Raw genomic sequence first — 26,880 nt, forward strand, 5'->3', positions numbered from 1 at the left:
TGATTTTTTTGTCATTTTAGAGTTTTATTAATTCAATTTTTGAAATAAAATGTTTATATATAACGGTCACATTTAAAAACTAATTCAGTTGGATATTTCACCGGGCTCCAAATCCGACGAAGATGATATATCTTCTACCAAGTCTTTTAAATCACTTAAAATTAAATTCTGTTTACTGGTTTTATCATCAGTTGTGGCTGTTTGTTTTGAAGGTTCATTTGGTTTTTGGAAATCTTCATCGTCACTGCTTACATCTTCACAGGGAATTGGTGGTATAATTGTTATAGATTTGCTTATGGACTCTGAAGAGGAATGATGTAAACGAACACGTTTCGGAGATATACGATCTGAGGAACGTCTTGGTGATTTCTTTTTCGGTGTATCAATACTACCAACTGATGTCAAACTTTCTGCGTCAGAATATTTATCACTAGAATAAGCTGAAAATGAAAGAAGTTTCACCAGATTAAAAAAAGCAAAGAATATATAGAAAATATTTGTGCTGAATACTTTCTATAGAAAATTGTTCATCAGACAATTGTGCTAACTATTTTCTATAGAAAATTCTTCATCAGACAACTGATCTGATAATTTTTGTTCATCAGACAACTGAGCTGATAAATTTCTATAGAAAATTGTTCATTACACAACAATTTTTTTCAGAAAATTTGTTAATCAGACGAGAGAGCTGACTATTTGCTATAGAAATTCGTTCATCAAACAACTGAACTGACAATTTTCTATAGAAAATTGTTCATGAGACAACTGACTTAACAATTTTCTATAGAAAATTGTTCTTTAGACAAGTCACTTGACAATTTTCTATAGAAAATTGTTCATCAGACATGTGAGCCAACAATTTTCTATAGAAAATTGTTCATCAGACAACAGAGCTGACAATTTTTTTCAGAAAATTTGTTAATCAGACGAGTGATCTGACATTTTTCTATAGAAATTCGTTCAACAGACAACTGAACTGACAATTTTCTATAGAAAATTGTTCATGAGACAACTGACTTGACAATTTTCTATAGAAAATTGTTCATGAGACAACTGACTTGACAATTTTCTATAGAAAATTGTTCATCAGACAAGTGACTTGACAATTTTCTATAGAAAATTGTTCATCAAAAATTGTTCTATAGAAAATTGTTCATCAGACTTGACAATTTTCTATAGAAAATTGTTCATCAGACAACTGACTTGACAATTTGAGCTAACAATTTTCTATAGAAAATTGTTCATCAAACATTTGAGCCAACAATTTTCTATAGAAAATAATTTAATCAGACAACAGAGCTGATTGTTCATCAAACAACTAAATCGACAGAAATATGTAATTCTTTAAATTTAGCTTCTGCCACTCACTTCTTAATTTCCGTTTATCTCTTTTATCAACATTTCTCACAATATCATTTGTTTTATCATCGTCGTCCTCATCATCTCCGTCATCTTCGGGTAATTCATCACTTGATATATCTTCTCGTTCACGATATTGTTTAGGCAAATGTGATTCATCTTCCATGGCTGCTGATAGCTTTGGTTTTTTTTCATCTCTTTGAGAGTTGTCTTCAGTGTTCAATTCACGTCCCGTCTGCTTCTTAATGCTCTTCGCTATAACACGTTTCTGATGATCCAATTGAGGAAATAGATCACGAGAATTTTCCAATGCCTGTTTGGCAGCATTCATTTCGGCCTGTTGTATTGAAGAGCCTGTAGCAGTGGCTAAACGTTTGTTTCTAAAATAAACAGCAACCGTATAAACACGAGTATTGGTTGGTCCTGACGACTCTATAACTTTATAGAGTGGTATGTCAGGCTCTCCACCGTCCATGGTGCGTAGCGTGAGACAACATTGTTGCAGCTTAGATTTGGGATCATTCCAATCTTGATTCATAATAAACAATTGTAAACGAGGAAAGAGACAAACATGACAGAATTGTTCGCAATAGAGTAAACCCTTGTCGACATATAAGGAGCCTAAGAAAGCTTCCAATAAATCGGCTCTATCTTTAGTTTTTAACTCGGCTTTGGGATTGGAGTAAACAGCATATTTGGTCATGCCCAAGTCATCACATACCACGGCCTGGGTACGATTGTTAACCAAAGAGGAACGCAGCAAAGACAAATGACCTTCATGATGCTCGGGAAAATGACGATATAAATATTCCGAACAAATTAATTGTAAAACTGTATCGCCCAGAAACTCTAAACGTTGATTGGAGCCCAAGGTAAGGTGAGTAAAACCTATAGAACGATCGGTAAAGGCTCTGGCCAATAGACGTATGTGCTTGAATTGTATGCCTATAGAGTCCTCAAACTTGGTTAACTCCTGCAGCATAGGATATGAACTTATACAGTCTCTATCACCCAAAGGCTCCTGTTCTTGTAAAGGATGTTCTGGTAGATTTTTCCAAATTTCACGTAATTGATCATTTTCCATAAACAAAGCATTCATGAATACTTCATCTGCCACCGAGATGCCACCATCCAATAGCAAAGCACCCATTAAAGCTTCAAAACAATTGGCCATGGCATGACGCAATTCGAGTTCGTGACACAAATCCGAACCATGAGCATATAGCATGTATTCTTCCAAATGTAATTTCTTAGCCAGCAAAGCTAAATGTTGATTTTGCACTATGGCTGCTCGATAGGTGGCCAAACCACCTTCTTCCAATTCTGGAAACATAAAAAACAAATGTATAGAACTTAGAAATTCCACAACAGCATCACCTAAAAATTCCAAACGTTCATTGTGTGTAATATTTGACATGGTTTCATATTCTTTGCCGAAACGTGACATAATGTTGATTAAAGTATTTATGCCTCTCTTGCGAGTATTCATGTAATGGATTTTACGATCCCCGTACTCCGGCTGACGTATGCCACAATTTGTTAGAGAATTACGGGCATGATCAGGATTGGTGCCATAGTTTTCCTTATAAGAAGGATGTGTTAAAGCCAATTGGAGTAAATAGCTAAAATAAAAGAAAATAATTAATTTAAATTCATTGAGCTATATGCTAAAGTACTAACCGGTTTTTGAATTTGTAACCAATATTATTTTCCAATAAATCTAACGATTTGTGGAATCTTAAATGTCCGGTTAAAACGGGCACTAACATGGCATGCTGCACTATATCGCACATAACACCAGTACGATGATAACCCTTTGAGCTCACGGCCACTGTGACATTACGTTTCATTCTACCCTGTGTGCGCATTTCCTGTAGACGTGCTTCTTTCTCCTCTAATTTACGTTTATCCTTAAAAGAGGGCTTCGACATGTTGGCCATTAAATGGCGAAATTTAACATATTCCCTCCAGGCTTTTTGATATTCTGGATTGCCTGCATAACTTAGTTGGGGAGGCCGTATGCCAAAATGCACTATAGCCGGATAGCAAAGATCACTTTCAGCATCATAGCATTCAGGCAAATCGCTAACATTACGATCCAATTGATCCACTCTTACAGAGGAGGGTTTATAGCCTGGCTTGGTAGCCAACATACCCTTGAAATTATCCACATAATCTTGCCATTCTGTTTGCGGTATATGACTTAAATTGTGTAATCTCTGAGTATCCACTAAAGGCCCAGCGTTGTCTAGTAGATATTTAAGAACTTCACACATGGCCAGTACCTCTTTGCCGTTATCGGGTAAATCGCGTACAAAGCGTGGCAGGAAATGAAATGCAGGACAACTATTTTCGGCGATGGTGCCATCAATATTTGGCAATAAAGAAAAGTCGACCAGTTCCAATAGCTCGTGAAAGAGATATTTAGCTAAAACATGAATAAAAGAATAAATTAAGCAAGAAAACTCAAACAGTTCTAATTGACTGAAAGATCCGTTCAAACATGGACATGGAACATTATACACTTACAAAACAAATCCAGTTCTCGTACAGTAAAATTTTCTGGCATCTTCTCGGGTACATACAGAATAGTATACTCGATATTAAAACGAATTACTTTGCATGTAGGCAAATCCATTAGGGGAAAATGTGACAGCAATGAGAAACCCTCAAAAAGAAATTCATGCTCATCGTGTTTAATAATAGTGGGAGTTTTAGTTAGAAAATTAGTAGGTGGTGAAATGGTAATGCGATAATGATGTAATTTATGAGCATTATTAGAATTTGGATCGCATTTAGGATAGCCATCTTCACCAGGATAAATGCCGTGACGTATACCAACACGTCGCGACTTGACCGAACAACGACATAGTGGACCATCGTTCATTTCGCCGTTCTCATTGTGCCACAAGTCGGCATGTACTCGGTAAGGATGTTGTAGTTTGCGTGATAATTCCTCCATACAGTTGTCTTGTTCTAGTTTAAATTCCTCATTGTCAGATGAGTCGCTGTCTGAGGAAGTACAACCTTCAGATTTATGTTTGCACACACGTCGTCTTGTTTGTCTTGGTGGTGGTTTGTAGGGTGGCAACGAAGCTCTTACAGCATCAGCTCTATTAATTAATTTCTCCTCAAACAGTTGACACAACATATCCAAACGCGTGGTGGCCTCCACTTCATGTACATTGTTCGTACGTTTGTAATAGGGATCGGACGGTGAAGAACGCACCCATACTTCACGACTCTCTTCATCCATTTCAGCCAATTCATCCATTTTACGTTGAATTTCTTCAGACGTTTCACAGTAATTTGAACGCCAAGTTCTTAATAAACGGTCCCGTTCCGACTCTGATTTGGCCGGACGTTCATCACGTTGTCTATGGCGTTTTCCCACATAATGCTTATCTGACCGGCCAGCATCAGTATGAGATGAAGAAGAGCTTGATTTGGTGTCATAGTATTGATCCGATTTGCTGTAAGCATACGACGAAGAAGATCTGGAATAGTAATCTCCACGGGGACGCGTAGAGGGATAACGATGACTGTAAGATGAGCCATGATGGTTTTGTGGATAATAATTACTCTCATAGTCGTACGGATAACCACCAGCATGATGATAGTCATATGATGAAGTATTGGTGGAAGCATAGCTACTAGATGTGCCGGTAGGAGGAGGTGGGTATGAATAGTTTGAAGAAGGTCTGTGATAATCTACGTGTAAAGAAGGCTCACCACTGCCAGCACTACCACTGGGCTTATATGAACTTGAGCTGCCATAACCTCCCGAGTATTTGAAAGAATATGAACTTTTCTCAAATTTATTACTTTCGCCTAAATGTGGTGGGGCTCCACCTGCAGATTCCGCTGCATATGACGACTTAGGTTTGTAAGAAGAGTGTTTTAGGGTTGCAGTTTCATTACCTGTTGGTGGTGGAGGAGGAGGTGGTGGCAAATTACACACATAATTATAAAGATTATCTGAACCTGGCGGCAATGGTGGAGGTGCGACTGAATCATCAGTTGGTGCTGAAGTCACTCCAGGAATTGGTGGTGCTGCATAGGGAGCTGTAGTTGTTGGTACTTGTGGTGGTGGATAATAATAGTAGTTTGGAATCGATTCGTAATCTTTTTTCGGCGGCGGATAACTCATTTTTTTAAATACCGATTAAAAATTCGCGACGATGTAAATGAACATGTCTGTCTCTGTGAAGAAAAATAAATAAATTTCTTGTGGATGACACTTTTTTGTTTACATTTGCAAAATAGTGATGGGAGTTAAACAATAACAAAATCGATAACCTGAGTTTTTAATATTGCTCATTCGATAACACTAGAGGTTGTTGTCTTCGAGAAGCTGAATTAAGTGAAGGCAACAACCAAAAATGTTTTCAAATTCTGTGATAAGGCAGTTAAAATATTCCAGGTAATGCAGTGTGTCGGTAATGCCGTGTATTTTTTTCGAGTAACGGTTTATGTGGTGAATAAAATTTTATTCACCACACCTTAGAAACCCACCACAATTTTAAGAAACTCACCTCACCTGAATTTTATTCACCACACTTTTGAGAACTCACCACACCCAAAAATTTGTCTATTTTTTTGAAATTAAATTTTATGAAAAAAACATCACAAAAAATTTCGAATTTTTGTGATTTCAAAATTTTTTTAAAACAATAATAATTATTTTTGAGTCTTCCCAAAAAATATAATCAAAATTTCTAAAAAAAAATTTTTAAATTTTTTCAAAAAAAACGAATTTTACAGAAAAATTTCGAAATTTTTCCAAAAAAATTTTTTTCAAAAAAATTTTAAATTTTTCCAAAAAAATTCGAATTTTTTTTAAAGAAAAAATTTTCCAGAAATTTTTCCTAAAAAAAATCGATAACAGTTTTTTTCTGCCAATACGGAATTTTTTTCATCTTTTTATCCTAATTTTTGTATAAACAAAATGGGAATTCCAATTTTAAGCCAAGGTCAAAAGAACTTCCGCAGCAAAGCCACGAACCAAAACAGCAAAATTCTTTAGCAAAGGCGCACAATTTAAGAAGTAACATACCAAATTTGTTTGGGGTGGATGTCACAGATAAACAATTTTTAAATATTTCAAAAACCGCAGCCAAATTTTAGGCTGTTTTTTTATTTGAGGATTATGGGTTGGTTTTTTGGTTGCAGAAAATTTTTCTGCAATAATTTGGAAATTAATGGAGATATTTAAACAAAATTTCTCACAATTGAAGCTGACTATCTTAGAGTTAAATCCCAGTTTTCTTTTATCCATTAATAAAATAGGGTCCAGTGTGTGATCTCTTAAATGTGGTGTTTAAGATTAAGATCTTACATAACCTAGATATATTATGTACATCGAAAAGTACTCTTATCCAATCCCTATGATATAATTAATAATCATCAGGAAAAAGGTATTTTGTCACCATTACTCTGGGTTACCACTAGGGTTGCCAGCCTGGCTGGACTTGGCTGGATTGTCTTTTTTGATGCTTGTCCAGTTTCAAGCTAAAATTTAATTTGTCCACTTTAGTGGGGAGAGGGTATGTATATTGGATTTGTGCTGATGTTTGTAACATACAAAAATATTAATCCAAGACCTACCTTAAAGTATACCAATCGGCTTAGAGTCATTTTCTGAGTCGATTAAGCTGTGTCCATCCGTATGGCTGGCTGTCCATGTAAAGCTTGTGCGCAAGGTACAGGTCTCAATTCTCAAGATAATTGGATGAAATTTGGCACACACGTTTTATTTAACCCAAGGACGAAGCCTATTGAAAATGGTTAAAATCGTTCCATTATTTCACCTAGCCCCCATAGAACAGAACCCCAGAAAAGGGCTTCTGAGCTCATAATTATGTTAAATATACAGATATATCGATAAAATACGGTGCAACTAAGTTTTATAAAAGTCTTGATGACCCTGCCAAATTTCATAATGATCGGGCCCCATTTGACCCTAGCTCCCATACAAAGTCCTCTTCAGAAAATTACTTGAATGTCTCAAATTAACTTATACAAATATCGCGATGAAATTCAGCACAATAAAATATGTAAATATATTCACAAAATTTTATCGGGCTTGGTCCATATTTGCCCCTAGCCCCCATATAAAGCCTCTTTCAGAAAATTAGTTTTTCATTCATAAATTCCTTAAATATATCGGAACAAGGGAATATTGAAGATAAATGCTTTATTATGAAAAATAAATCACATAACTGATGTAGGGTATCATATGGTCGACCACGCACGACTATACTTTCTTACTTGATTGTACATTTGTTATACAACAAACAACAGCTGAATGTCGTAATAAATATTAGTTAGGTCTGTTCGCATACTCGAAAACTTACAACGAGAGAGTAAGAGAGCGGTAAAAATTACAGTTCGTTGATAGAGAATTTTTTGATTTTTATCCAAGTAAAAAATCCTCAGTAAAAAATATCCAACTTATATTTACAACATTTATGAATATGTAAACGAATATTAAAAAACTAGCTATACCCAGTGTGCTTCGCTACCCTCATCGTAGTGGAATAAAATAAATATCATTATTGTAAATGTATATATATCTGCAATATCAATAATTCCCCTTTTAGAGAACTCTTTAAGTTTGATTTTATGATTCTAGTCTCAATATTACAGAAAATTAGAAAAAACAGTTGAAGAACGAAAAAGTACCAGACAGTGCCTTTTTATATATTTTCATTAAATCAGGATGACGCATGTTAAATTTTCAACCAGAAACCAAAAAAAAATCGCATAAAGATTTTTATACAATCAGGAAGCTACATGTCCAATTTAATGTTTTTAGGTTCAATATTATAGAAAATTCGAAAAGTATTAGTAAAAGAACAAAAAAGTACCAGAGTATGCTTTTTCAATTTTCGTTCAATTGAATAACTGCGTGTTTAATTTTATGTTTATATATTCAATATTTTAGAAAGCTCTAAACGTACCAGTGAAGTACGAAAAAGTACCAAAGGACCTATTTTATTTAATTTCATGTTCCTAAGTTCAATATTATAGAAAATTCAAAAAGTACCAGAAAATATTCTAGTTTAAATTTTCATTTCCTCAAGACCCTGATTGCTTTTAAAGATTCTAATTAACTCCGGGCTCCACATGCTTAATTTCATGTTTCTAGGATCAATATTATAAAAAAACACAAAAAGTACCTTTTGAAGAACGAAAAAGTACCCTTTTATAGGTTCTCACTTAATCCAGGCTCTAAACGCTTAATTTCATGTTTCTAGGTTCAATATTATACAAAAATCCAAAAAGTATCTTTTGAAGAACGAAAAAGTACCAAAAGTCCCCTTTTATAGGTTCTCACTTAATCCATCCTCTACATACTTAATTTCATGTTTCTAGGTTCAATATTATAGGAAATTAAAAAAGTACCTTTTGAAGAACGAAAAAGTACCAAAAAGTCCCCTTTTATAGATTCTTATTTAGTCCGGGCTCTACATACTTAATTTCATGTTTCTAGGTTCAATATTGTAGGAAATTCAAAAAGTACCTTTTGAAGAACGAAAAAGTACCAAAAAGTCCCCTTTTATTGATTCTCATTTACCCCGGGCTCTTCATGCTTAATTTCATGTTTCCAGGTTAAATTTTATAGAAAACTCAAAAAGTACCTTTTGTAGAACGAAACAGTACCAAAAAGTCTCCTTTTATAGATTTTCATTTACTCCGGGCTCTACATGCTTAATTTCATTTTTCTAGGTTAAATTTTATAGAAAACTCAAAAAGTGCCTTTTGTAGAACGAAAAAGTACCAAAAAGTCCGCTTTTACAGATTCTCATTTTCTACGTGCTCTACATGCTTAATTTCATGTTCAATATTATAGAAAATTCAAAATGTACCTTTTGTAGAACGGAAAAGTACCAAAAAATCCCCTTTTATAGGTTCTCACTTAATCCATCCTCTACATGCTTAATAATCACGTTTCTAGGTTCAATATTATACAAAAATCCAAAAAGTACCTTTTGAAGAACGAAAAGGTTTCAAAAAGTTCCCTTTTATATGTTCTCACTTAATCCATGCTCTACATACTTAATTTCATGTTTCTAGGTTCAATATTATAAAAAATTCAAAAAGTACCTCTAGATGAACGAAAAGTCCCCTTTTATAGATTCTCATTTACTCCGGGCTCTACATTCTTAATTTCATGTTTCTAGGTTCAATATTATAGGAAATTCAAAAAGTACCTTTTGAAGAACGAAAAAGTACCAAAAAGTCCCCTTTATAGATTCTCATTTACTCCGGGGTCTACATGCTTAATTTCATTTTTCTAGGTTAAATTTTATAGAAAACTCAAAAAGTACCTTTTGTAGAACGAAAAAGTACCAAAAAGTCCGCTTTTACAGATTCTCATTTTCTACGTGCTCTACATGCTTAATTTCATGTTTCTAGGTTCAATATTATAGAAAATTCAAAATGTACCTTTTAAAGAACGGAAAAGTACCAAAAAGTCCCCTTTTATAGGTCCTCACTTAATCCGGGCTCTACATGCTTAATTTCACGTTTCTAGGTTCAATATTATACAAAAATCCAAAAAGTACCCTTTGAAGAACGAAAAGGTTTCAAAAAGTCCCCTTTTATATGTTCGCACTTAATCCAGGCTATACATAATTAATTTCATGTTTCTAGGTTCAATATTATAAAAAATTCAAAAAGTACCTTTTGATGAACGAAAAGTCCCCTTTTATAGATTCTCATTTACTCCGGGCTCTACATGCTTAGTTTCATGTTTCTAGGTTAAATTTTATAGAAAACACAAAAAGTATCTTTTGTAGAACGAAACAGTACCAAAATGTCTCCTTTTATAGATTCTCATTTACTCTGGGCTCTACATGCTTAATTTCATGTTTCTAGGTTCAATATTATACAAAAATCCAAAAAGTACCTTTTGAAAAACGAAAAAGTACCAAAAGTCCCCTTTTATAGGTTCTCACTTAATCCATCCTCTACATACTTAATTTCATGTTTCTAGGTTCAATATTATAGGAAATGCAAAAAGTACCCTTGGAAGAACGAAAAAGTACCAAAAAGTCCCCTTTTATAGATTCTCATTTACTGCGGGCTTTACATGCTTAATTTCATGTTTCTAGGTTCAATATTATACAAAAATCCAAACAGTACCTTTTGAAGAACGAAAAAGTACCAAAAGTCCCCTTTTATAGGTTCTCACTTAATCCATCCTCTACATACTTAATTTCATGCTTCTAGGTTCAATATTATAGGAAATTCAAAAAGTACCTTTTGTAGAACGAAAAAATACCAAAAAGTCCCCTTTTATAGATTCTCATTTACTCCGGGCTCTACATTCTTAATTTCATGTTTTTTGGTTCAGTATTATAGGAAATTCAAAAAGTACCTTTTGAAGAACGAAAAAGTGCCAAAAAGTCCCCTTTTATAGATTCTCATTTACTCCGGGCTCTACATACTTAATTTCATGTTTCTAGGTTCAATATTATGCAAAAGTCCAAAAAGTACCTTTTGTAGAACGAAACAGTACCAAAAAGTTTCACTTTATAGATTCTCATTTACTCCGGGAAGAACGAAAAAGTACCAAAAGTCCCCTTTTATAGGTTTTCACTTAATCCATCCTCTACATACTTAATTTCATGTTTCTAGGTTCAATATTATAGGAAATTCAAAAAGTACCTTTTGAAGAATGAAAAAATACCAAAAAGTCCCCTTTTATAGATTCTCATTTACTCCGGGCTCTACATTCTTAATTTCATGTTTCTTGGTTCAATATTATAGGAAATTCAAAAAGTACCTTTTGAAGAACGAAAAAGTACCAAAAAGTCCCCTTTTATAGATTCTCATTTACTCCAGGCTCTACATGCTTAACTTTATGTTTCTAGGTTAAATTTTATAGAAAACTTAAAAAGTACCTTTTGTAGAACGAAACAGTACCAAAAAGTCCCCTTTTATAGATTCTCATTTACTCCGGGCTCTACATGCTTAATTTCATGTTTCTAGGTTCAATATTATACAAAAATCCAAAAAGTACCTTTTGAAGAGCGAAAAAGTACCAAAAGTCCCCTTTTATAGGTTCTCACTTAATCCATCCTCTACATACTTAATTTCATGTTTCTAGGTTCAATATTATAGGAAATTCAAAAAGTACTTTTTGGAGAACGAAAAAGTACCAAAAAGTCCTCTTTTATAGATTCTCATTTACTCCGGGCTCTACATGCTTAATTTCATTAACGAAATAAAAATTCTATTCCAAAATGTTGCAACATCGTAGTGGGAGCCCGTTATTACGTATTTATATGTATAAGTTAATAAACCAAATCAATGTTTTATGAAAAAAGTACCAAAAATAGGTACAATTTTCACCCCTTAAACATCCGAATAACCAAAAAGTACTAAATTTATATTTTTATTTTTTCGTCAAGTTATGAAGGAGTCAAAAATATTGTTTGAATGTTCACTGGTTTAAAAGATACATGGGGTGCAAAAAAAGTACCAAAATACAGTTTTTACCCGTTTATTCCCTAAAGGGGCCGAAATTGAAAAAAGTACCAGACACCTGTCCGCTTATTTTTTAAATGAACGACGATAAGCTTTAAACTATTTTTGTATCTTTTCTAGTTTAGGAGATATGAGGTTACCGATTTTACCCGTTTTTACCCTTTTTTACCCCCTAAACATTCGAATTTCCAAAAATCCCGTCTTAGTGGATCTATTTGGTGGGAGACCAACCCCCTGTCCAAATTTCAGCTCTTTAGCTTTAACCGTTTAGGCTGTGCGATGATGAATCAGTCAATCAGTCAGTCAGTCAGTCAGTCAGTCAGTCAGTAACGTTAGAATTTTATATATATAGATTATTTGTAATTATAGTAAATTTCTTTACGTACAGCTTACGTACTTATGATTTTTAAAATTTAAAACTTCAAAAATGGAGCTTTTTCACATCTTTTGCTCTAAAAAGTAAGTGATCGGGGAAAACTAAAAATATATTCACTCTGTGGACTATAACAAAATGGAATTGTATATGAGAACCCCGGCATTTTTTTGGTGTATCACTGTGAAACTATTTACACAAAACGAAAATTAGCATTTTCTCAGTATTTTTTATGTCCTGCTTTTTTTGTTTTGTCCACCTTTTTAAAGCCCAATGTCCAGCTTTTTGCGAATCGGAATCTGACAACCCTAGTTACCACGATTAATAGCCTCCTAAGGACCCTAACCGAGAAAGGACTCTTTTAAAGGAAAAGGGAAGATCCAGAACCAGAAATTATATACCATCATACCCATATAGTTTTGACAAACGCAAAACCATTCGACGCAACAAAATCTGAACGAAAATATGTATATAAAATCTCTTGGAATAATGAAACAGAAACCACGAAAATCCAATGGGGTGACCCTGATGAGCGCAAGACGAATAATCTCCTCAAAATTAGCAAGTATGAAGTTAGTATGATATACGTGTTCTGAGTGGAGACACAGAACACAGGACCTGGGTTCATACTGGGAAACTTTAGTAGAGAAACTTTTGATTTTTTTGTGTGAGTGGAAGAGAAATAAATATCAACCATCCCTTTCTCTCACACACAAAATCAAAAGTTTCTCTACAAAAGTTTCCCAGTGTGAACCACTGGAAACTCTGGAGCACTTTCTTTGCCACTGCCACAGGCATTCGTAGAAGTTAGATATCCAAGTATATTGGAATTGATGTCATTCCAGAAATAATATTCCTGACTAACACTGAATGGAAAATTCTAAGGAATTACGTAAAGGAAACTGAGTTTCTGAACTTTGAAAAATAATAAACTCACCTACTAAAAAGTAGAGGTTCAAAAACTAAGGGGCAGAACATCTTGTGATCGCACAAGAGTTTTAACATCAATATTTGTTGCAGATTCTGTGAGACAGGATTGGGTATGTATGCCCTTCGCATTGTTCTATGCGGATGAAATCCCAGACATACATATGTATGTTGGGATTCTGCTCTTTGAGGCATTCCAACCAACATCTTGGGTGCTTCGGAGGTCATTTTGGGTAACGAAACTCTTACACGAAGTCTCATTATAATTTCCTCAACAGGGATTAGTGAAGGCTTAAACCTACCCATGCATATCAAATCTTAGTGGTGCACGTGCTGAGGAACTCCTTTGAGAATTCCTCCAGCCTGTAACTGGAGTCAAAACGGGGCACCTTATTAGTGAACAAGTGTTACATAATGAGCTCAGTTAATTTCGACTCAATGGCACGCCACTCTGTTACTACAGGGTTGATGAGTCGTCTTTCTCAGTGTCAGAATCATTAGGAGGTGGTCTCTCACCACCACTTCATTAAATGGTCTTCTGGCAGTAGTCGTGGTGGCTGCTGGTCCCGGAGTTGTTTTGCTTACTATTTTACCTTCCTCCTTCTTGGTGATTTAACCTGTGAGCGGTTTCGCTTGGACCTTTCAATTTGAGCAGCCATTTTGGGTGTGCTGGGTGCGGTATCCAAAAAATTTTAGTACACATCCACCACAGCTTGATATTTAACGCATTTAGCGTAGTGTATCCATAAAACCACCGTCTCTCGATTAGAGAACGTCTCGCGTTTGTCTTCGGATTACGATTTCATGGTTTCCGCGTTGTTTTTGTTTTTATTAATTTTAGTTTCTATATGAGTGGACACGTAAGGGTAGAGACGATCGAAGTAGTGACGGCGTACATGGACTAGACTAGGAGTTACAACCATCCCGTGTCGTGTCTCCGTAGGGAAGCTGTAAGTGACTAATCTTTTTTAACCACTTAGCCATTCAAATTATCGGCACTGCTACCAACCACCTTAATCATACAAGTGGAATATGGGGATGAGGAGGAGACGAGATTCTTTATAGGAAGAGAGGGAATCGAGGATAGGAGGGATAACCTTTGGTCATTAAGGCTTTTGTGTTTGGTGTCTTCCAAATAAAATTTCCAACTAAAACATTAAGGGAAAACATGAAATCCATTTTCTGGCTAAACTAGAAAGCTAGGGCTAGATCTGTGATCAGTTGTATTTCCAGGCAAAACTCGATTATCAAGTGAAAACACAAAAACCCATTTTCTGGCAAAGCCCCAAAAGGATAAATATTTGTGTGTAAACATAAAAAGAGTCTGACTTATCTAGGCCGAAAGGATTAAATATCTGTGATTTTATGAACACACTAAATCAAGACTCGATCATTAAGTAAGAATATATTAAAGCCTATGGGCTTTAATATATTCTTACTTAATTCTGGCTAAAGGATCTATCTATTTAATCACTTGTATTTTCTACTCACCAAACTCAATACTTGAGTAAAACCAATCAGAGATAAAATAAAAACCCTTTTTATGGCTAAACTAGATAAGTTAGGACCAACAGAATGATATTTGTGTAAAAACAGAAAAGTTAATTTTTTGGCTTACTAGGACGATATGTCCAAAGGATGAAAACTGCGATCACTTTTATTCTTTTATTCGATTTTTATGTGAGAACACAATAGATAATGAATATATGTGTTCACTTGAGTCTTCAATCGAAAATCGATCATCAACCAATTAATATCAATAATATAATTTTCCTTTTAACCAAGTTCGTCTGTCCGACCTTGGCTTCTTTAAAGTAACTATTTAAATTATTATATTAAATGTAATAAAAATCATGATTGAAAATATAATATTGCATCGGATCTAGTGAGGGGTTTGAACAATTTTTAAAAATAATATCCTTCCCTCTTTTGCATCTATTTTTGGCATTCTCATATTGGTAATCATTTTTGCTAAGAGGCATTAAAAAATATTTTTGTTTTGTGTACAACTATTATTAAAAATAAATTAAAACAAATTGTTTTGTTTTATGTTTTGTTGGAGAAAAAATCATTCATACACAAGCGCAAAATGAAAAAATCAATTAATAAATACATCCTAATGTTTTTGTTTTGACATATTTTAACAAATATTGTTTTTCCATTAATCAAATTTACCAGAACAAACATCATGATTTAGCAAACGAATGTTAATCGATTTTTATACATATATATTAGTGTTTTTGCTATTACTGTTTTAATAAATATTAACGACTAAATAAATAAAGTCAACACTTTCATAAATATAGTACTGTAATTATTGAAAGTAGAGAAAATGGGTTCAAATTAAAACATATATATAGAAGTTTATATTCGAATCCTATGTTTTCATCAAATACATCTATAAACATCTCTTTTTCCATAAACTAACAACTCTCTATAAAACCAATAACAGTCCTGTAATATAAACTGATTCTCGTTTATAAAAACGTTTACAAAGTTTATCTCTTAACTTGTCTACAAAGTCCCATATCAACTCAATAATTTCGACAATTTGTAATGGTCGTTAGATTGAGATTTTGATATTTTTATAGCCTTCACCTTCGTAAGAAGGGTATATATAAGTTTGTCATTCCGTTTGTAATTTCTATAATATAATTTTCCGACCCTATAACGTATATATATTCTCGATCCTTATAAATAGTGGAGTCGATTAAGCCATGTCCGTCTGTCTGTCTGTCCGTCAGTCTGTCTGTTGAAATCAGTTTTTAGAGAACCCCAGATATCGCGATCCGAATCTTCAATAATCCTGTTAGACATGCTTTCGAGAAGATCGCTATTTAAAATCAGCAAAATCCGTCTATAAAATACGGAGATATGAGCAAAAATTCGAGACAACCTTTGAAAATTTTATCCAAAAATGTCACATTTTTTCATGCTTTATTAAATAAGCAACAACAACACTGTATATTAGAAAAAGATGTACACGTGTGTGTAGATGTATTTGGGTTTTCAGCTGTTTATTTTGTTTTGTATGTTTGGATGCTGTTGGCGTCATTGAGTTGTGTATTTTGTTTTTTCTGTTCGTATATTCCCAGCAGTTCGATAAAGAGTCAATGCATACGAAAAAGACAGTAATTTCCACTAATAGTTAACCACCTGGATGATCGTAATTCGTATGTTTTGGGTCATTCGTCACGAATGTACCCGATGCAATCGAGAATGAAGACAGTCGACACTTTAATGTCCTCTTTGTAAGCGGGAGCGGAGACAGTCGTCTCTTTACTGTCCTCAAGTAACATAGAGATTATAATCTTAAAAGTTGTTTTCGTTTTATTGAAATAATTATTACTTTCTACTAATATGCCACCATCTGGTTAACTCAAATTTATATCTTTCGGGTCAATCGTCACATTATTGCCCCATAGTATTCTAGAGAGGACACTTGAAATTTTTAAATTTTAGTTCCATTAATATCTTACAACCTGGCTGGCTCCAATTCGCATGTTTTTGGTATTTCGTCAGAAATAAACTCTTTGTAAACGAGAATAAAGACAGTCGTCACTTTAATGTCTCTTTGTAAGCGAGAGCGTCTCTTTAATGTCTCTTTGTAGGGTGTAGAGTGACGATTGACTTCCTCGTAGGACAAGCCCATGTTAAAATGGTTGGTCACCTGGGTAGTCAGATGGCTTGGGGCCACCACAAGTGGTAGGTTAAATGTTTGTTTGTTAGATGCCTTGTGTATTTTGTTTTTTTATTTCTTTGCTTACTTTTAAGAGTAAATGTGTTTATCATATTTACAATATATTAGTGCTCCTTTTAAAGGACTTCAAAAATATTAGAAAATACTTATACTGATCAAACAATGTCAAATTTGATGTTAAGCTAACAAAAAGAGTTGTCAAATAGGAAAACAAATCAGGATCAAAAAATATATAAAAAATCTTTCAAGAATTTTTTGAAAAAATAATATTGAAAATTTTAATCGATTTTTAAGGATAAGAATTTTAAAAGACATTTTTGACAGATTTTCATTCTAACAGTATAAAATAAAAAGTATACAAAATATTTCCCAACACTCTTGTTGGCTTTTGACACCCAAGTTGATATTGTTTGATTAGAAAAGTATTTTAAAATATTTTTTTAAAAATGTATTCTTTAAAACTTTGAAGTCCTTTTGAATGGACACAGGATCACGAAATGAAAAACAAAAACTAAATTTTTTCACTTAAATTTATAGCATCAGACATATATCATGTATATCGGTTCTTGTCTAACGATTTTTTTCTGTTTGTCGGACGGTGTTATCAAACCATGAACATTAGCAAAAACAATTGGCAATCTTGTGAATTTCGGATAGCTCAATGAATATTGTGAGCTTCTCCTTTACATAATAAGTAGGGGATAAGAGCCATCAAAAATATCTTAAATGCTAAGCAAGGTGTTGGAGGTCAAAGATTACAAAAATCAGTTTTTGGCAAATATCTTGCTTAATATGGGTCGTACACTTATAAAGAATTAAATGTCTTACATTTTGGTTGGGGAATATTGACTTTTAATCCCTTTCTTACAATGCCAAAGAGAAGCTATGTGCCAGCTAGTTTTTATACTCACAATTAAAAACAAGTTAGAGTGCTATATTCGGCTGTGCCGAATCTTAAATACCCTCTACCAGCTACTTTTATGTTATTACTTTTCTAATTGATCAAATATTTGTAGAAATAAGTTTTCTCATGTCTTTAATAGAAAAAATACCAAAAGTTAAATCTATTACAATTCCAGGATTTATTGAACATTATAAATTTAGTAATTTGCATGTATGTATGTATGTGTGTGAAATATTTAGAGATTTTCAAAATACAAATACATATATAATTTTGTTCAACACAAATTGGTACTGCTCTTTATATACGGTTAAAGCGCTTTTAGGGGCAGGACCTAATATAGGAGAAATAGAAGTATACAAAACTAATATTTTTGCCAAATTATGTATCAATAGCTTAATTTGGTAATAAGTAATATGCGTTTAAGAGATTTTCGTAAAATGACTTTGTATGGGAGCTATGTCCAATTATGTATATAAAGACAAAATTTCAGAATTCTGTGTCTATATCATTACTTGGTAATAAATATTGTGAATCTAAGTGATTTTCTGGACCTAGTATGAGAGCTATGACCAAATATGGACCGATCGTAAAACAATTTTATAGTGAATTTATGTATATAAGAGCAATATTTTTGCTAAATGTATGGATATCAATATTTGGTTATGAGTTATGTGCGTTTTTTCTGATTTTCGGAAGGAAACCTTATATGTGTGTTTTTTTAAGAGGGTCCTTGTGTAGGAGCTATTATTAATTATGGACCGATCGGAAAAAAATTTCACAATATTATTTCTCAGTATATGAGCAATACTTGTACGAAATTTTTATATCGATATCTTAATTAAGTAATGAGTTATACGTGTTTAAGTGTTTTTCGGAAGGGGAACTTGTATGGGAGCTATGACCAATTATGGACCGATCGGAAAAAGATTTCGTGTTAATATTTCTTTATATGAGAACAATTCTTACAACAAATTTTATATGGATATCTTAATTTTGTAATGAATTATGTGCATTTAAGTGATTTTCGGGAGGGGACCTTGTATGGGAGCTATGACCAATTATGGACCGATCCAAAAAAACCTTCATTGTAATATTTCTGTATATAAGAGCAATACTCTTATCACATTTTATATGGATATCTAAATTTAGTAATGAGTTATGCGCGTTTAAGTGATTTTCGGGAGGGGACCTTGTATGGGAGCTATGACCAATTATGGAACGATCCAAAAAAGCTTTCATTGTAATATTTCTGTATATAAGGGCAATACTTGTACCAAATTTTATATCGATATCTTAATTTAGTAATGAGTTATGCGCGTTTAAGTGATTTTCGGGAGGGGACCTTGTGTGGGAGCTATGACCGATCGAAAAAATCTTTCATTGTAATATTTCCGTACATAAGAGCAATACTTGTACCAAATTTTATATCGATATCTTAATTAAGTAATGAGTTATGCGCGTTTAAGTGATTTTCGGAAGGGGACCTTGTATGGGAGCTATGACCAATTATGGACCGATCAAAAAAATCTTTCATTGTAATATTTCTGTATATAAGAGCAATACTTGTACAAAATTTTATATCGATACCTTAATTTAGTAATGAGTTATGTGCGTTTAAGTGATTTTCGGGAGGGGACCTTGTATGGGAGCTATGACCAATTATGGACCCATCCAAAAAATTTTTCCTATGAATTAATTCTGTTATTATAATATTTTAATTTCTAAAATTTTGTGAAGATAGCGGCATTACGACGGAAGTTATTAACAAAAAACCAAATTTCCGGGAATATGTACTTTTGTATGGGAGGTATATGAAATTGTGGACCGATTATGGCGATTTTACGCAGAGATTAAGCTCTTGTGTGGAAATGAATGTATGCCGATTTTTATGGAATTATCTTGCATAGTTTTCGAGAAAATTACATCAGAATGTGTAAAAAATGCTTATTTTTTTCGAGGTTGTTTCAAATTTTGATTCATAACTTTTCCCGAAGTGAACCGATTTTGCCCATTTTCAATATCAAACAACTTAGGAAAACTAAGAACATTTTGGGTGAATTTGGTTAAGTTCTATTGCTTCGTTTTAACGTGAGCGTGTTTTACACAGACAGACGGACATAGCTAGATCGACTCAGAATTTGATAAGGACCCAGAATATATATACTTTGTTGGGTCTCAGATAAATATTTCTTGGTGTTACATACGGAATGACAAAGTTATATATACCCTCTATCACCACTGATGGTGGTGGAGGGTATAAAAATGGGGTATATTGTTTTTGTCATTCCGTTTGTAACACATCGAAATATTAATCATTTTGTTTGAAAATGGTCAGTATGTTTTAGGATAGCTTTCTACAAGTGGACCCCCGAAAAACAGCACTAACTAGCACAGCTTATTTAAAAGTACGAGTAAGTTTTATGCGAGTCAAGATTTCTCTACCAAATTTTATAATAATTGACCCTATTCCCCTAATAAGGTAACCTTCAGCAAATGAAATTTGACATAAGTAAGTCTATTATGAGCCAAAATCTCTCTACCAAATGTTATAAGGATCGCTCAATAACTTTCGAATATTAATTTAAATTTAATCCCTAATTTTTTTACCTAAAGATTGGCTCTTTTACTTGTTTTCAATTAAAGTTGTTTTTCTGTACATTAATACGTATGAGCATTATTTAATTAATGCCATGAATTATATAGTACTCATACGTAACGTTTTCTATAAAAACTATAACAAATTTGTTCTACGACAAGAATATTACTTACTCCTTAAAAAAAGTAATACGAGAGCACATTAACCAAAATCTTACTATTTAACACCTACTCTACCTAGTACGTAAAGCCTGTTGATTTTGTTCAATTAAAGGAAACTTTATTTTTTTTTTATTCTGCCCACCTACGACGAGTAACATTACAACATATAGTAATATATACACATTTGTAATAATATAAAAATAATAAAAATCTTTATTGTCATTAGTTTCACATTAAAATCTAATTAAAATTTAATTGCTTTATATAAATGTGTTAATTTTTAATGTCATTTCCAACAACATCGTTTAACATAATTTTTAATTTCATTTCTCTTTTATTTGATGATGAAAATAGCGATACAAAGAACAAACAGTCTACATACAACTAACTACAACAATAAAGACGGTAATAAAAACAACAGCATTTACCATTCAATACAAATCCCTATTAATGATGATTTACGTATTTAAATGAGTTAAAATGCGTGGTGAAATGGTATGCAAAACAACAAATCGCAAATAAAATTAAATTAATGTAAATAAAGTATCCAACAGATTTGTGTGAATAAGAGTGCGTGAGTAGTACTTGAAAATTCATACTCTTAATTACAATTGGAAATTGTTAATACTCTTTAATACTCAAATCACATACATAGAGTTGTTGTGACAACAAAGAAAGATTATGTGTTTTTTATGGAGTATAAGTTAATAGTATTTTCACTTGATTTCTAATCTTGTATATAGAGAAAAGTCTTTGTACATTTTTAACATAATCCACGGAATGTGTAGATTATGCAAATATGTTTTAGATGTTTTTTTGTATATATAAATACATAATTAAATACATATCATGTTTTTGTGTATTTGATATTTAGAGAGAGTTTGTGCAATTGTTTATAAATAATATTAAAGGAGTTTATAATAGTCATTTTATAAGCGTAATGAATGGTGTTACAACCTTTTCAAATTATTTATCCCGAAAAGTAGAATAGCTGGTCTTGTCAGTGTTAAGTTCGCGGTGTTACCGAGCTTACTTTATTTTAGTTTAATTACGACATATGACACTTTTGCATCATATGGAATAAATTGCAAATGAAAGAGCGAATTGCCTTTTTAAGAGGGAAGGGCGGAACAAGCGCAAATTAATTATGTAATAGCAAAACAGTGAGTAGAACCACAAACATTCCTTTGAAGACCTTAACAGAAGCAGACAAGAATGAAGCTTTCTTAAAATAAGCAAGTCTGTGGTTAGTATGATGTCACTTATTTTCAGGGCCACACAAGTAGGACCAATATTTTTTCGGTGTTACAAATATCAGCACAAACCCATAATACCCTCTCAACTATAGTGGTGTGGGGTATAAAAATTAATCGTGCGATTGTAGAGCTTGGGTAGAGGACAGTGAAATTATGGATGACATTCTTGGTCATTGTTCATTGTCAGGCTTTCGTCGAAATACAACTCAATATCTCGGGAATGATGTTTTTCAGGAAATAAAATCCCTCACGAACAGTGATTGAAAAATCATAATACGATAATACTTGCACTGATCACTATATAAGGTTTTTGTTTTTATCAATAACCTTTTCAATTAAAAGGAGAGCACATAAGGTTCAATAGTTGTCGAATTGTTTTTATTCAACATTAATGCACTTAGTACACATTCTACCAACTTAGCATAACTTAAATCAATCTATTTGACCAATCCAGACATAATAAAATCCGCAAAGTACAATAATAATTAAAAAACCTAAGTATTAAGAGAGGAATGGGTCCATCCAACAAATTACCCCGAAGGAAGCGAAATAAACTGATCTATATGCTAAATATCAATAGGTTAAGTTGTGTGAAGGTCTAAATTTTAACAACAATAGGATTGAAGTTATCTCTAATGTCAATGGACAATGATTTCACTTACTTCCCATAAAAATCTTCCCTGAAATATTAAAAATAAAAGAGTGGGAAAGTATCGTCGGGCCCTACACCATTTGAGAACGTTAAAAATGTGGATTATTTTTAATAATAGAGCATTTAAATTAATTCCTAAATTCCGAAATATTTTAACAAAAGGGTATACATATATGGGCCTATCCTTACAAATTTTGGGTACATGACTTTTCGTTTAAATTAGAGTTATGTATGCTGGATTTCATCGTGACATCGTGCTTATAAGTGAATTATTGACCTTCAAGTCATTATTAAGACTTAAATATAACTAAATTTTGATGATTTTTTGTAAAGATATTACATAGTTTAACATAGTTATGAACTCAATAGGCTTCATCGATGGCCAAAAAACAAGTATGGTACAAATTTTATCAAAATATCATGAAAATTGCAATCTATACCATGAGCACAAAGTTTACATGGACGGCCAGTCGGATAGACGGACGGACATGGCCTGATCGACTCAGGAAGTGATTCGATCGGTATACTTTAAGATGGGTATAGGACTAATATTTTTGTGTGTTATAAACATCAGCACAAACATATAATACATATGGTGGTGTAGTGTATAAAAACAAGTAAGGAATAGTGTTATATTAGGCTTTGTAGAATTTTATACATATACTCATCATTAAATCGTATGTCGTAAAAGGATGGAGGGATACCCTAAAAACATCAGGATGATTTCTTGGAAGGGCCTTTTTTATGGGGCTATGTGAGCGATGAAGTAATTGTCTGAGTAGAATCTTGGTAGAGTCAATTTGGGGTAGAGTCAATTTTGGACCGATTCTCACTAAGAGTTTGTAAGCTTTTGGCTCGTTTTGTCTAGTAATCAGCGTTAATGATCATTATCTTAATTTTCTAAAGGGTACATGGGAGATATGGTATATTTTAGGCCATATAAAACTTATTTATATGTAGAATGTCGTCGCTAAATTCGTACTTTTAAAAAAGTTATGTCTGCGTAAGTTGTATTGCGTATATGGACTAGTTGAAAACATCCAATACCAAAAAACTGCAGCAACAAAGAATATTTGTGCAAAATTTCAGCTCCCTATGGACATTGTTAGATCGTCTTAGAATTTAAAAGTAACAGCCATGGTGAGATTGTCTTAGAATTTTAAAAAGAAGCAGAATATAAATAATCTTGTGGATCTATAACCAATATTTCGATGTGTTACAAACGTAATAACAAAAACAGGAATGCATGTATAGTCGGGCATAGCCGACCATATGATACCCTACACCAGTCAGTATGTTAAAAATGAGGATTGTTTAAAAAAAGCATTTGATTTGTTTAACTTAATTACGGAATATTTTTACTTAATTTTAACAAATATATTCATTTTAAAAATTGTTGTATGGGGGATAGAAGAAATAATGGACCGATTTTATCCATTTTCAATAGGCTTTGTTCTTGGGCCAAAAAAAGAGTGTGTGTCAAATTTCATCCAATTATCTTGAAAATAGTGACCTGTACCTTGCGTACAAGGTTTACATGGAAAGCCAGCCATACGGACGGACGGACATAGCTTAATCGACTCAGAAAACGATTGTAAGTCAATTGGTATACTTTATAGGTGGGTATAGGACGAATATTTTTGTATGTTACAAACATCAGCAGAAATCTAATATATCTTCCCACTAAAGTGATGTAGGGTATAATAATATACATTAAAACTTTTTTAAAGGTCGGTATAAAAATATGTTCACTTAATAAAATTGTTCGAAAGTAAAACGACCACCTTAATATTTAGATACTTCACTAATATACGGATGGATTTGTTTATTTGCTTAATTGAAGTTGAATTGCTGCCAGGTATTACTTAAGTAGTCAACTACCAATAGGTAACGGTGGAGTGAGGTAGTAGTGGAAAATAAAGCCACTCCATCAAATAGCTGAATGTATAGAAAAGGCATGTTTAAGTATGAGTACAATATAAATGATTTTAACATGATATTGTCGTTGTATTTACAATGTAAATATTTGTGGGTCTGTGTGTGTGTGTGTATTTAGTTGTATATTTGAGTACTGAGTGTATGTTTAGTGTTTGGTATTTATAAGATTGAATGTAACGTGTACTGTTTATAGACCTTATTGTTTGTTAATAATAACACCGCATACAAGCATCCTACCACAAATAGAGTCAATGCTTTTCAGTCTTCATTTCCTTCATTGATCCATTATTTGTTTTACTTTTTTACTACTACTACTACTAGACTTCTTAAATTAATATAAACAATCCATGAAGACTGCGAGGAGTATGAAGGCTTGATGCTAATGATTGTATGTAATCATGATGTAGGTGAAGATTTTGTTAAGGATGATGATGACGATGATGTTATTGTTGTTGATTTTTTGTAGGCTTTTGACTTTAAGTTAAATTGAAAATTGTGCGGTATTTGTTTTGTTTAGGCCGTAACACCTTTTATATTGCTCTTACAACAAATATTTGCTTAAAAGTTCTTTTTTTTTTTTTTTGTTCAATGATAAAACTAAATAAAATAGAAGAGTACTTATATAAACACAAAGAACTTCATTTATTTAAAAGGGAAACAGGATAAAGATAAATAAATTGTTTACCAAATCTATAGATTTCAATCAAATTCGATTTGAATATTTGATAACAAGTTTAATGGGGGGAACAAAGTTGTTAACATTAAACGAGAATTAATTTTTTGATTGAAATCATATCACCAACCAATTTAATGTTTCCTTTATAACTTTAAGGAGCAACCACCAAAAATATTGATTACGAACAAAAATTGTATAGCTGAAAGTCCTCACCACGCGTTCTACGCTTTGGTCTGTCAAAAAATAGAATCAATGTGTTTTTATGCTGAATGTTACAAACACAAGAGCGTAGAATGCCTTAACGCGTAGAATGCTTAAAGTAGATCTACTTTATCTATCTATATAATGAGTAGCGTTACTGACTGACTGATTCATCAACGACAGTAGATGTGTTTTTGGTAATGTAGATCCACTAAGGATTTTTTGGAAATTTGCACATTTACAGGTAAAAAGGGGTACAACAGGCTTTCTTAATTATCTTACACAATATTAGTGATACAAGAAAAATTTTAAATGCACCTGTATCTAAACTTAAAATGAGCAGATGGGTGTCTGGTACTTTTTTGAAATTCGTACTTTTAAGGGGTAAAAATGTGTAACAAAGGTGATTTTGGTACCTTTTTTGGTCCTTTATAACTTTTGAACTAATTAACATAACAAAATTTTTTCTAAATATTTTTGTAACATCTCCCAAAATTATGAGACACCTATTTCGTACTTTTTTAAAATTCTATCCGTTTTAGGTGTTAATGGGAGAAAACTGTATGGTTCTTTTTTTTTTTTTAGCACATAAAGAAAACTTTTATGGTTTATTGAATTATTCCAATTAAATAACGAACTAACTCTGTAATATTTATTGTAATAAAATTTTTGCATTTTACTGGGGAAAAAAGTACCAAAAAGGGAAAAACCGGGAAATTTAATTTTATTGAAACTCATTGAGCCATTTTTTTTTTAATTTGAAAAAGTAGTTTATTTACTCACACAAAATAAGCTGTTGGTATATTATTTTGGAATTCGAGTACTAAGGCCTATATAGGACCAAATTCGAGTAAATTGTTTGGTACTTTTTGAAAGCACTATTTTACTGGAACAAATGAATGCAGTTTGAATCGTTTGAGTTTTATCTGTGAAATATAGATTTAAATACGAAATGTTTTGTAAACTTAATTGTTAAAAAAGTATTGTATTCTTTATAAGTATTTTCCACTTAGGTAAAATTTATTCTACTTTTGGTACTTTTTCTTTCTTCAAATGATACTCTTTGTATGTTCTTTAATATGAATTCAAAACACATGATTATCAAACATACATGATCTTCATTGAATAAGATTCTTTAAGAGAGAACTTTTTAGTACTTTTTATCTCATATATTGTACTTTTTTAATTTTCTAAAATATTCAAATGATGATCTATTAGAGGTAGTTTATGGTACTTCTTTTCAAATATTACTTTCAAAATTTTGTATAATGTGGAAGCTAAATGAATGAAACTAAAAAAAAGGTTCTTACTGAATGCTACAACACATTAATTATTATCCGGTACAGTTTGGTATTAAAAATCAGAATATTTGGTTCAAACAGGATTTGATCTTACAGCCACTATATTGCCAGTTCTATCTACATCATATACACATGGCCTTTTGAAGTAATATACATATAATAACAAGGAGAATACTTACAACAAATAACGCTTAATTATTTTATAAATTAAAATTAATTAAAACCAATCTTTATTTTAATTTAATTGTTTTTACTAAATATCATTGTATATCTGTTACTGTCATTGATTTCAATGTTAAGAAAATTTTCATCAACCAGGTCATCATGTCATACCAGACG

At 32.5% G+C, this 26,880-nt stretch overlaps 1 protein-coding gene across 1 annotated transcript; it reads right to left on the minus strand.

The window, feature by feature from the left end:
* Positions 1–14: 14 nt before the first annotated feature.
* Positions 15–5,574, minus strand: LOC111678582 (ribonuclease 3). Its single transcript, XM_023439976.2, has 4 exons — positions 3,889–5,574; positions 3,040–3,787; positions 1,369–2,981; positions 15–440 (listed from the first exon to the last, which is right to left on the minus strand). The coding sequence occupies exons 1-4, from the start codon at positions 5,507–5,509 to the stop codon at positions 85–87; spliced, it is 4,338 nt and encodes a 1,445-aa protein (XP_023295744.2). The 5' UTR covers positions 5,510–5,574; the 3' UTR covers positions 15–84.
* Between the last annotated feature and the right edge of the window lie 21,306 nt (positions 5,575–26,880).

The sequence above is a fragment of the Lucilia cuprina genome, chromosome 6, assembly GCF_022045245.1.
Source record: "Lucilia cuprina isolate Lc7/37 chromosome 6, ASM2204524v1, whole genome shotgun sequence".
NCBI classification, from domain to species: domain Eukaryota; kingdom Metazoa; phylum Arthropoda; class Insecta; order Diptera; family Calliphoridae; genus Lucilia; species Lucilia cuprina.